General features: G+C 38.3%; 1 protein-coding gene and 1 long non-coding RNA gene across 2 annotated transcripts; both read left to right on the forward strand.

Moving 5' to 3' along the window:
* Positions 1 to 1,433: 1,433 nt before the first annotated feature.
* LOC121868647 (sialidase-like) lies at positions 1,434 to 4,550 on the forward strand. Its single transcript, XM_042369482.1, has 5 exons — positions 1,434 to 1,524; positions 3,096 to 3,193; positions 3,527 to 4,137; positions 4,263 to 4,482; positions 4,523 to 4,550. Exons 1-5 carry the CDS (start codon positions 1,516 to 1,518, stop codon positions 4,548 to 4,550), a joined length of 966 nt encoding a protein of 321 aa, XP_042225416.1. The 5' UTR covers positions 1,434 to 1,515.
* LOC121868681 lies at positions 4,550 to 5,445 on the forward strand. The gene is made up of 2 exons (XR_006089437.1): positions 4,550 to 4,983; positions 5,095 to 5,445. It is a non-coding gene; the product is annotated as an uncharacterized LOC121868681 (long non-coding RNA).
* Positions 5,446 to 13,646: the final 8,201 nt, after the last annotated feature.

The following is a 13,646-nucleotide window of genomic DNA, read 5'->3' on the forward strand; positions in this document are numbered from 1 at the left end:
GGATTTTTTCCCATATTGCATTTGCAATATACAGGCTTAAATATACAGGGTGACCTTAAAAACATGAGGTCAGGTCATAATGATGTCATCCACTAATCCCCACACCAACACACACGTAGAGGAGCTTAAGAGAAGGGGATGACGTGACTAGTCAGGTCAAGTAAAAAATACGGGACCCACTAAATAACTATCATACATCTAGATCAAAGGTTTTCAAAGCATTTTTAACCTTGGGCCACTGACAAATAAATTTATGTAACATATTATCAGTTTTGAACTGACCATCACTAAGGTTTATTGATTTTAATTCCTTAATCAAACTAGCTTCAACCAGAAGTCTTTCTGTGACACAAGATGATTTAAATACTTCTAAGCTTTTTTCCCAAGCAATGGGATGATTATTATTTCTAACATGAACGAACAAGGCACTGCTTTCAGATGCTGTTCTGATATTATACTTATGTTGTTTGATTCTGAGCTGCAGTGTTTTTCCTGTCTGTCCTACATAATTACAATTACATTTGCTACATGGAATACAATAAACACTTCCATTTACATTCAAACTTGGGCTATTTCTTATTAACATATTGGTAATGGTTGAGTCATACTTGAAAACAACATTAATATTAAGTAGCTTGAGGGACCGAACTCACGGGACAAATTCATTACGATAGGGCAGAGTCAAAATATTCTTAAGTGTAGGAATTTGCCTGGTTTGAGAGGAATGAAAGGATTTTTTAGCCCTTTTAAAACAACGATCAACAAACACAGAAGGGTACCCGAGTTTCTGTGCAATGGAACGAATGTGTTTCAATTCAACACGTGTGTGTTGGTGTGGGGATTAGTGGATGACATCATTATGACCTGACCTCATGTTTTTAAGGTCACCCTGTATATTTAAGCCTCTCTCTGTCCATGTAATCCAGTTGCCTCTGAAGATGTCTTGAATAAAGACGAAAGCTAAGGTGCTCCGTTGTTTCCCTTTTCCCGTGTGATTTTATCAAGATTTATCTTATCCACGTTTTCATTACTGTGCTTTGGTTACTGCCTTGCGTCAGAGTGAGCTCAACCCCGTATTAGTCAGACCATTACTTGCACTGCAGTTCAAGTAAAATTATTATGAAAATTTAACTTGTATTTTTTTCAAAATTGTTCTCATTTATTGCTTAAAACAATTAGTAAGCGCTAAGTATAATGCAACATTCTATCAAACAACAATATGGTAAACATCACAATATAGCAAGAGCGACGAGGTAAGGACAGAAATACCGCATAATAGGCCGAGACCTTTGCTGGTGTAAAGGTCACGCTGAACCTCTTCTCGGAATTTCCCCCACCCCCTCCTAGTGAGTTACCCTTGACTCATGCCTATTAGTGGGTGGCCTTTGATATCGTCTGTTCTTTCTTTAATGTTGGCACAGATATATAAGACCTGGTATTTAAGTTAATAATTCAGTTGAAAATTCACACACACATCGCTTACACGTGGTGATCCTAACTGGTGTGCGCCTCACCATGAAGTTTGTAAGTACAGTATTTTACATGAAGTAAATGTCGTTACGTCGTGATTATATACATACCTATTACATATTACTAATGAATAACAGTAGTACCTGCCTGGTTCATCTAATGTAATAATCCCTAATCGTGCTTCGCCATAGATACGGTGGTACGCAGCAGTGCTGTGAATGTGTAAAAATGAAAAAGAAAATAACAAGTGGTTAAGATTCTAAGTTATTTTTGTATGGAAAAATGTGGTAATAAATTAAGGTGAAAAAAGAAAACGTAAACTTTTTATCGCGACTAGATGAAAACAAGTGACTTGAGGGTAACCGAAGTGTGTCATCTCGCTTTATGTGACCAATATAATCTTACACAGGGAATTATTATAGAACTCGTTGGCACCGCATGATAAAATGTAGTATTTGTTTTTATTATAATAAAGGAAAATCATAAAACATGTTCTGGCCAAAGCAAATGAAGTCATTACTGAGTTAATAAAGGAGTCGAAATTCGGAGAAGCTTCAAACAAGCACCTTTAAAGTCTCAGTTGATTTAGGCCTGTTCTGAGCCTATCGAAGTGTCCAGATGCCATTATACATTATCTTCAGATCCCCGCACATCGACTTATCATATGTGACACAATCAGAACCAAATAGTGGATGAGCTCGATACCCTGATTGATCGTTTCGCTCACCACTGTGATCCTGTCAACAAACGCGTCATCACTGCCATTACCATCTGATTTCATTTACAGGTTCTATAGCAATGCATTTCCCCCTCATTCATGACTGTATAATTGATACGTTTGGGCGGTGATAGCTCCACTAGTCTTTCACACCAAGATATGCTTGTAGTAACCATGTACATTCGCCAAAAGATTATTGTGCACCTTTACGGAGTCTTACAATGACACACCGGACCAAGAAATCTGATAACACTCATCACGGCTTCGGTCGCAGTAATCTTTGCGGATGGTTTCAGAGCCAGCGGTGGAGAATACTTTTTTTTTAGTGAGTGTATCTCTTAAACCCTTGATAGCTTGCTGTGTGAGAGGGTAACCAGCGTAATGATCTTATTTTTCCAGTGACTGTAATTTTGAGAAATACCTGCACCAAAACTATTATCTTCTTAAGAATGCATTTTCTATCTAGGCCCATGCTGATGATCAATGTTTTTAGAAACTTTCTGAGAGGTACATACTTAGACACACTGCAGTAGGGTGTTCTTTGTCTAATCAGGAGGGAATTTCGTAATTTTTATTTCAAATGAACGACATCACATTTTTTTCAGACGAAGAGGAATTTATAAAAGACGCCAAGATGCCCAACCACTCCTATGGGCAAGATACATTGATACATTGTATTAGGGTTTAACCTTTGCTTTGCACACCACTACACCAGTTTCACTAAAACTTGTTGTACGAAGGGCGTACGTGTTCTTATAATATCTGTTTCAACTATGTTAAGATAACTTCGTTAAATATAATATTCAAAATCCTTCTTTCATTTAGTCCAAGATAAATTTTAAAACCCCCTTCTTTAGGTTATTACAAATATGCATTATCAGTCTAATTGAGAATTGTGTGTTGTCAGGTGTTGATACTGGTTCTGCTGAGCGTGGCCACCTGCCGCCACCTGTATCGAAGAGACCTGGATGACGATGATGCTAACTATGATGTATACTACAGGATGTGAGTCACAACTACATCTCAGGACGCTCTTCTGCACTGTAGTTTTTCTTTATCTTTGCATTTATCTTTAATAAATTTTCTTAGTTTGCCGTTTAAAGACAAACATATTTTGATGCTTTGTAATGTTTTTTTTTCCAATGTTAAGATTTTTAACCATATATAATTAGTTAGATTGTGCGATACAATTATATACTTTATATTACAACCGTGTGATAAACTTATTTTTTCCACACTTGAACAAAACTGTTTCCACAATCTTCACTTGTCATGATCAGTGCTAGCCAGTCTATATGAGTAAACTGCACTCACAGGACCCTTCTTATCTTGTTTTAGGATGTCCTCACAAGACACGGACTGCTCCAACTCGCAATCGTCTTTCCACGAAGAGGGTTCCCCTATTTCTCCAGAGTCTGCAACCGCACACGTTCTACCAACAGCATACCAGAAGGTAGACCTTGACTCAGAGGTACTTAACCTCCCATCGTCTTTCCACGAAGAGGGTTCCCCTATTTCTCCAGAGTCTGCAACCGCACAAGTTCTACCAACAGCATACCAGAAGGTAGACCTTGACTCAGAGGTACTTAACCTCCCATCGTCTTTCCACGAAGAGGGTTCCCCTATTTCTCCAGAGTCTGCAACCGCACACGTTCTACCAACAGCATACCAGAAGGTAGACCTTGACTCAGAGGTACTTAACCTCCCATCGTCTTTCCACGAAGAGGGTTCCCCCATTTCTCCAGAGTCTGCAACCGCACACGTTCTACCAACAGCATACCAGAAGGTAGATCTTGACTCAGAGGTACTTGACCTCCCATCGTCTTTCCATGAAGAGGGTTCCCCTATTTCTCCAGAGTCTGCAACCGCACACGTTCTACCAACAGCATACCAGAAGGTAGATCTTGACTCAGAGGTACTTGACCTCCCATCGTCTTTCCATGAAGAGGGTTCCCCTCTTTCTCCAGAGTCTGCAACCGCACACGTTCAACCGCACACGTTCTACCAACAGCATACCAGAAGGTAGATCTTGACTCAGAGGTACTTGACCTGCCATCGTCTTTCCACGAAGAGGGTTCCCCTATTTCTCCAGAGTCTGCAACCGCACACGTTCTACCAACAGCATACCAGAAGGTAGATCTTGACTCAGAGGTACTTGACCTGCCATCGTCTTTCCACGAAGAGGGTTCCCCCATTTCTCCAGAGTCTGCAACCGCACACGTTCTACCAACAGCATACCAGAAGGTAGATCTTGACTCAGAGGTACTTGACCTGCCATCGTCTTTCATGAAGAGGTTCCCTATTTCGAGTCTGCAACCGCAGTTCTACCAACAGCATACCAGTCTTGACCAGAGGTACTTGACCTGCCATCGTCTTTCCATGAAGAGGGTTCCCTATTTCTCCAGAGTCTGCAACCGCACACGTTCTACCAACAGCATACCAGAAGGTAGATCTTGACTCAGAGGTACTTGACCTGCCATCGTCTTTCCACGAAGAGGGTTCCCCTATTTCTCCAGAGTCTGCAACCGCACACGTTCTACCAACAGCATACCAGAAGGTAGATCTTGACTCAGAGGTACTTGACCTGCCATCGTCTTTCCACGAAGAGGGTTCCCCTATCTCCAGAGTCTGCAACCGCACACGTTCTACCAACAGCATACCAGAAGGTAGACCTTGACTCAGAGGTACTTAACCTCCCATCGTCTTTCCACGAAGAGGGTTCCCCTATTTCTCCAGAGTCTGCAACCGCACACGTTCTACCAACAGCATACCAGAAGGTAGACCTTGACTCAGAGGTACTTAACCTCCCATCGTCTTTCCACGAAGAGGGTTCCCCCATTTCTCCAGAGTCTGCAACCGCACACGTTCTACCAACAGCGTACCAGAAGGTAGATCTTGACTCAGAGGTACTTGACCTGCCATTATCGTTGAGGAAGAGGGTTCCCCTATTTCTCAAGAGTCTACCAACAGCGGACCAGAAGGTGGATCTTGAGTCGTCTTTCTATAAATAGGGTTCCCCACTGTCCCCCTGAGTAAGCCACAGCTCTTGTGATCCTCACGGGTTATGAATAGCTATATAGCTATTACGAAAGCTGGACTGTCTAGTCACACAAATATCTTTAGTGTCAAAGGTCAGAAGGAATAGTTTTATTAAAAAAAAAAGATACACATAAGACCACTCAAAACGATTTTTTTCCGGCTACTTGCATTTATAATCTCAAAATGTGTTGACAATGCAAATAAATTATAGAAATTGACTAGTTCCTTATAAAAAAATAAAGAGGTTAAGCCTTAACCGTTAAGGGATGTATAGCTGGGTTAAAAGTAACCATCCTTGGGGGATGAATAAAAAAAATGAATTAATTTTCTATAACACATAATATACTGCAGGTCATAATATATACTGTGGCCACTTTGTGCTTCTTGCCAATTCCATGAACTTTAGTACTATTGGTGTTATAGCAAGTCGAAGACAATGATTTACAGTAGGTGTTCACTGGTGATATTGGAGCGGTATTTGTTCTTCACTAGAATCGTGGTGCAGAAAGGAAACTCACAGCAGCAAGTGGAGCCTAATATTGTAAGGATATGCATTGCATCTTTATGCAGATGAAGGGAACTAGCTGGAGACACCTTCTGTGTCCAGAAGGTGACGGGATCACAATAACCAACCTCCTCTTTCAAGGCCACATTATTTTGGAGTTCAATTAGTTCCATTTAGATTGCTGCAACACATACTCATTTTAATCAGTATGGTGTTCCAAGAAACAACAGTACTGCGTAAATTGTCTTAGCATAAATTTTCGGACAGGATTGTGAGTCGGTGTTCACCAGTGCGAGCATAAAGCTGGTCTTCACAGCATCACTAGAGAGGGCGATCTGTCTCATGGGGCAGCCACCACCAGTCGAAGACAGTCCACTCAGGAGAACCAGGACTTGTCTGTAAACACTTCTACGTCTGGTGAGATCACAGGTCGAAAGATTTAATGGCATCACACGCCAGCACTGTAGCTGAAGCCAGCGGCGATAACAATTAATATTGGGTATTCATAAATTTGTTGCGTACGCGTGGTGAGTTCTTCCAGAAGGTTTTGCGCACCGAAGGTTTGTCGCATGACACCTGGTGAAATTGATGGCCAAGACTTTGTTGAGAACCCAGAGGATCTTGATGACTCAATATCCCATCCCAGTAACCCAATATCAACGGACTGAAGAATGTTGTTGGCAATATCGAAGGAGCCCATATAAATAGAAACGATTTCTAGACTTACATATCTGAACATATCTTCATTTCTGTTTGTCTGGTGATAATTTTGCACATAATTTCTTACTGTATAATTATCATAATGCGATATATCCACCATTTCTATGTTTGTATAATTTACTGTGTGGAAATGGGGAAGTATTGAAATAAAACAATATATTGTTTACCAGTACATTTGTTTATTTGGAAGCATAAAGTGTTGTCTAATGGTAGACCCTGCTGCCATGTAGCATCACGAAAATTGTGACCAAGTCCCAGGTTGCTAATCTGACTTTCTGCCTCATTTACACAATTGCAGGGTCTCAATTGTCTCTTTTACTATTGACAACACAACATACGTATATCGGTTCTCACTTTTGAATTTTTTTCTTTATTGTTCTTTATTATTATTATTATTATTATAATTATTATAAATTATTATTATTATTATTATCACAGTATTACAGTGTTGTTATTAATATTATTATCATTATTTTATTATTTTATTTTCGATTTTATTTTTATTATAAAATTTATTTACTATGCATTATTATTATTGTTATTATGATTTCATTTTCGCCCCCGAGGCCTCGTTGTGGGTCATTGACTTGTGCCAGGGTGGGCTAATCCCCGTAAAAAAAAAATATTTGCTTCATGGTTGAACAAAAAAAAATAATATATATATATATATATATATATATATATATATATATATAAATATAAATATAAATATATATATATATATATATATATATATATATATATATATATATATATATATATATATATATATATATATATATATATGTTACGAGTTGGGGATTTAGAATATAGTTAAAAGTCTACCCAGATCCCAACAGGCAACAACAAAAAAAAATAAAGACAATCGGACTATAAAAGGGTAGACAAAGGATGCGAGTTTTTGTTGTGTATAATAAAGTACCATAAATTCCTTAACAAATTATTCAGCTATCTATAAATTACCCTTAACCATACTTAACCTAAACATTAACAGTATATACATATTTATACAACATACAATAATTTGAAGCAAGTGGACGTGGGGGAGGCAATATAAGATTACAAATACTTAAGTGCGGAGCTGAGATGGCTGACGAGCAAGGCTGAGTATTGGAGAAGACGGTAGGTAGTCACTGTGCCGTAGGTTTAGAGGATAGGTGATCCTGTGGTCACTTCCCAGAGTGTAGTGCTCTCTCCTCGAACTCGAGCTGACAAAGAAGACTTGGAGAAAGTGACGCAACAACCAGGATATGGAGAAGGGAATCCCCGGAGTGGTAACTAAGAGGAGTCATACTTGTGTCTCGTCCCTAGATGGCGTTGCTAGTGGTGCTGGGTAGGTAGATCAAGACAATAGATGGCGGGGTTCGTAGTACTGGGTAGGTAGATCATGACAATTGGTGGAGGGGTTCGTAACAATATATATATATATATATATATATATATATATATATATATATATATATATATATATATATATATATATATATTTATCGTCCTCTATTTGAAAATTTGCGCCGGCTTCTTCTTGGGGTAGCAGTGTGTGGTGTGTAGACTTTTGTTCCATTGCTACAACCTGAAGATGCCCTCATGCTTTCTGATGTGTGACTTGCAGCAGATGAATTGTCAGTATCTTGGCTGTCAGCAGGTGATGATCTGGAGATTTCACTTGCCACTACCTCTGTACCAACTATTTCCACTGTTCCAGTGAAAATTTCGCTTTTTTCATTGACATCAGCAATACAAACAAGAATATTAAATGTAAATTAATCAAAATAACAAATCATGTACAGGTATTACAAACTAATAAATTAAAAGGGCAGGATATGTTTGTTCCACTTAATAAAATGCAATAGTAATAGAAGACCCGTGCCATTCGCGAGGGAAAGGCTCCAAGAAATGGCACAAATTGGCAAAACCGCGAATAACCACTTATATATTACCTAAGTGCACTAATATACAGGTATATCTGTACTGTGTATGAGAAAGTTAAGTCACAATACTGTGCTTATATTCGTAAGTGGAAGTCTGGAGCTTGATGAAGTGGTGCACTGTACATAGGGAGACATCTGGTTACTGAAGCATACTGTAGGTGGACCATCTAGATCACTGGTGGAAGAGGGTGAATCAGTGGTGGTTGGTGGAGAGGTGGGTGGTGGAGTGGGGCGTGGCCGGGAGGCGGGTGGCTGGGAGAAAGAGGAGGGTGGAGCAGCAGCGGTAGTAGATGGTTTTTTCTTGAAAAACATTGATAGTTGTTTCCTCTTGGCTTTGAGTTATTTAAACATTTCCTGATAGGCAAACAATACCTGGTTGATTCCTCGGACCATCTTAAGGCTGCGTTCCAAGCCAGGCTTGATCATGCGGCCAGCAGCATTGCCACAGAAGATGAGCGTCACTCTGTCCTTGGTTGCCTTGAACCCAGAGGCACGTCTCTCCCACTTGTTTATGGATGCTCTACCAGGCATTTTCTTCCAATATAAACCAGATTCATCGGCATTAAACACTTGCTCTGGTCTATAGCCTTTCTCTTATATTATTATTTTTTTAACTTGGCGGGAAATGCTCCTGCGGCTGTGTGGTCAGCTGATGCGGCCTCCCCAGTCAGCTTCACATTATGGAGCAAGAATTTTTACTTAAACGTCTCGAACCAACCTTTACTGTCATTAAAAGTTGGTTCAGTCACAGCACTAGCCCTTTCATCACCTGTTGACTCATAAAAAAGAGCATAAAGACTTTTAGCTTTTTCACGAATGACGTTGCTTTTGATCGGAACATTTTTGCGGTGCTGGTTCTCAATCCAAATGTTCAGTGCTTTCTCAGTTTTCACTACAGTAAGTTCTTGTCACGAACAACCTGCGTCACTTTAGCACTTGCAGGAGCACTCGCTTGAACAGAATCACAAATTGCTTGTTCATTCATTCTTATGTACCGCACTGTGGATTCGTTCACATAGCACAACCGACCAAATGAGGTAGCACTCATCCCCTCTTTTAACTTGTCTAATAATTAAATTTTGTATGCCAGGGTCATCACTGACTTATTCCTTTTGTGTTTCACTCCACTAGCATCACTAGCACTGACTTTAGGCAGTCTTTTCGGGGCTATTTTCACAAAGAAATACTAAAGCTTTGAGAGTATGACACGGGATGCTTGGTCACCAGTACTGGGTGAGGGCAAACAGAGCGAGATGAGACGCCCCAGGAGAGTGGGGTGACTTGTGCTGAGCCACCAGCTGCTTACCGCGAATCGTCAAAATAGCGAATCGTAAGCCCTCGAATGGGAAGGTTCTACTGTTAGTACAATGCAAACATATTCCTTACGTGAATGCAAGTAAAAATAAATGCATTCTCAATGAAACCTACTGTTATTCAAATTCTACTATAGTCTAAATATTCTGGTTGACCACATACTATAATAGCACTCATTCACTAAGTCAGGCTAGGTTAAGTAAAGTTATGAAAGGTCTGCACAAAGTGTAAATCCATTTAAATTCGCAATCTAGGTGTCATAGTGTCCTGAACTATTACTGATATCATCACTAACATTGGATGCTTACAAAATTTTTATGAGGTTGAAAATAAACTTGTGCACATATTTAAAAAAAGGACGACGAGAATTTTATGCTCAGGAATGAATGGAGTCTGAGGATTGACATACCCGGTACCTTCTCAGTTTACAAGAAATATAAAATGGTCAAAAGTACTACAGTATATTAATGTAATAATTTAGTTTCACTTAATGTTAATACAAATATTATACTGTACTTACTTGCTCTTCGAATATTCTCATATTCTTTTTAGCTGCTTCGTGGTTTGTGCCTGACCCATGCCTGCGTAGTTATATACACTGGTTATTTCCTGCCAGGCATTGTTTTTTGTGGATCGCGCCCACATCTGTCCTCTCGTCGTTTATTACATCTTTTTTTCTCATTGACTAGTCAATGAGAAGACGTTTTCTCCCTTCTACAATGTAGGTTAAATGTAGGTTGACCGCCCAGTTGCCACGCTTTCCACGTTTCCCGCACCTAGGTGTGTAAACAAACCGAACCACGGGTACCAAGCTACCAAACCCCCTGTGTTCCTGGAACTTGATAGCTTAAATTTTGCTGTGGTTTAAGCATAGCAAAAATCTTGGGATCCATTCGTTGTTAAAAAGGATTTTGTGATCCGCGAATGTGACACACAATTCACTTTTTAGCATATGGCCATGAGTTCCTAGTTTTCTTTGCGTCAATAACTGTTTACTCCAAGCCTGTAACTGGACCAAACCAAGGATTTCGATACTATAGAAGGATAGCTACTCTACCTTCCTTGTTACTCAATTAAAAATGTTCTATCCTCCCGCGACGGTAAGGACGTCAAACGGAAAAAAAGCCTTACATGATATTGTGCGAGAACACAAGATTATTAATAAAACAAAAAAAAATCCAATATATATATATATATATATATATATATATATATATATATATATATATATATATATATATATATATATATATATATATATATGCATTAGTTATTGACATCCAACTTTTGATATCTAGGGATAATTTATCAAAGCAACACACTGATTATTCTGTAGTAAAATATAATTATTTGACTGCTTAAGCTTAAGGAAATATGATCCTTCAGTTTCTCAGTAAAAGCCATGGTGGTAGCTACATTTTTACACCAGTTTTACACCATTTAATATGAAGAAAAAAAAATCGCAAACAGTTAACAAAAGCGTTTTTTTACAGGCTACCATTTAATAGTGATACAAAGAACATTGCGGTACATTATTTACAAGTCGGCAACAGTTGGCAGTGACACCATTGTTTCACACATTGTGCTCGCTAATTTATTGATGACCAACGTCTAAAAAAACAAAAAAACAGCACAGCTTCAAAACTACACAACTACCAATGCATTGCTGGAAATTGAAGACAGCAGGTTTTAAGATTAGGCTCCTATAGTGTATAAAGTTTGAAGATCAGACTACTTTATTCCTTTTTGGAATATTAGTAATAATATAATTTATTCAGCGAAATTTTCGTGTATAAATTATGCAGGTACTGTACTGTATTCAGGTATGCAGATAGACAGTTCAGCATGAATATAGGATCCCTTGTTTAGACTAAAACAAATTCAGTGTTTGTACTTTACCGCTTCTTAACCGTTTGGTTTTTCATTAAATGACACAAAATTGTCCAGACATAGGTAAAGTTAGGTTAGGTATAGATAGATTAGGTAAAGTTAGGTTCAGTAGGTAAAGATAGATTAGGCAAAGTTAGGTTTAGTTTGGCTTGTTGTTTTTTGCATGTTTTTACCACACAATTTAAGTTTGATTGGTAAGGTTTTCATGAATTTGCCCTAGAATTGAGTGTGACATCCATTCAAAACACACCGAAATATACAGGAAAAACACAATTCCGTCCAAAAAGTCGTGGGGGGTCATAAAAAAATAATTATCCAAAATTTCAAAGTTCCAGCACATATTTTCGAAACTACAACAGTATCCGGCTCATGTTATATATCCAAACGATACTCTTCGGTTAACCAAAAAATCTGAAAAGTGGAACGTTATCAGTACCAAATATATTCAATAAAGAGCTCATAAAAACTTATGAACTCAATATTGCCAGAAGTACAGGTGTACGATTCGCATCACTGAGTCTTTCGGAGATCGAAAGAAATACAAGTTTCTGTTCCTTACAGTGTTGGTAGAGAACTTAATAGCTGCACAGTACCGGGACCCCATTGCTGCTGCTGCTAAAAAAAGTAAAACGGGATTTCGCTGAATTCTTCGTCTTGCTCCCTTTATTCCTTGCCAGATATCACAAATATTGGAGCTAAATCTTATCTTCGCTAGCTAGCTGCTAGAAATGCTAGAAGGATGTTTTCCTTATACAGTAACTCGGATTCTACAAGTAATAAAGTTCCGAATGTGAGTTTGGTCACATTATATTCCTAAAAGCCTTGGTAAAAAAAAAAAAAATTGAGAAGACTACAGGAAATCAACATTTCATCATGAAATAAAGTGGTAAATTAAAATTTTTTAGTATCCGGGAATTCAGCCAAAAGCGCTTCAGCCTAGTCCCAAACTCAAAAATATGTTTGCTCAGTAATTCGTGGCATCCATTTTAAATTACCTATCTACATCATATTTTAACGCCAAGAGACTACAATGAGTAGGTGGATGAAAAAAGTTTTGCATGCATTCTAATAATCATAAATCTTGGAAATGATTACATCAGCTTTGAGAGTTACGTTATTAGCGAGTTAATATGGAGTGGCATTTGCATGGTTGTACGTGATATTGTATATAAAACATTTATAAACAACATCACATTACCTTAATCCTACTACTTTCTTTACGGAAGAAAATCCTTTCATCGATAAGAATATCGTTATCACTTCATAAAATAAATTTAAGTTTGGAAAATAATTATTCAAGCATAACCAAAATGCTCAAATGTCAACCCAAAAGAAATTGCAAAGTCTGTCATTCGTATCCGTGTAATACGATGTTATTTTACAGATTTAAATGAACTCGTAATTAGAAAAATTAGTGACGTGAAGCAGCGCCCAAAAAAGTACACCGGTGATGGACGAATTTTAAGTAAACTTTTGTCGTTTAAAATTTTTAATTGTTTGGTGTAACTGTAGCAACTGGCAGAGATATGTAAAGTTTGCTTAATTTAATTTCAGAATAAAATCGACTCAGCACTTGTACTTGGTTTCAATAATTTACATGACTTAATGGAGTCAGCTTATCACCTGTACTAAGATTAGACAATGAAGTTCACAACAAAGACCACCCGAACTACAAATAAGATGTTAAATGGTGAAATTATACTATATAGATTTAAACATTAAATAAAAAACATGGATTTAAATTGACTATTTCAGTTAATCCACCACTCTATTTTTATTAGTAACTTTAAATACTGGGCAAAACATTTAATATAGTCGCGGCAGCCACAAATTCAAACATCCCTTGTCACTTGCAAAACAAAAGAGAAGCAGTTAGTTCAAGGATGTAATGGAAGGCCAAGGCTTCTGTCTCTCTTCTTGGAACTACACCTGCCGCTGAGGCTTCTGTCTCTCTTCTTGGAATTCCACATGCCGCTCCGCCCAAGTCCCGCCCCCACCTCCAACATCGCCAATACGGACTGTTGAAAGGTGGCCTTGAATGGATCCCTCCCTAACCAGC

The sequence above is a fragment of the Homarus americanus genome, unplaced genomic scaffold, assembly GCF_018991925.1.
Source record: "Homarus americanus isolate GMGI-L3 unplaced genomic scaffold, GMGI_Hamer_2.0 scaffold30535, whole genome shotgun sequence".
NCBI lineage: Eukaryota > Metazoa > Arthropoda > Malacostraca > Decapoda > Nephropidae > Homarus > Homarus americanus.

Coding starts and splice junctions, on each gene's coding strand:
- LOC121868647 (XM_042369482.1), top strand. Junction 4,138..4,262: donor ATCGTCTTTCCATGAAGAGG/GTTCCCCTCTTT, acceptor TCCACGAAGAGG/GTTCCCCTATTTCTCCAGAG. Junction 4,483..4,522: donor CCATCGTCTTTCATGAAGAG/GTTCCCTATTTC, acceptor TTCTACCAACAG/CATACCAGTCTTGACCAGAG.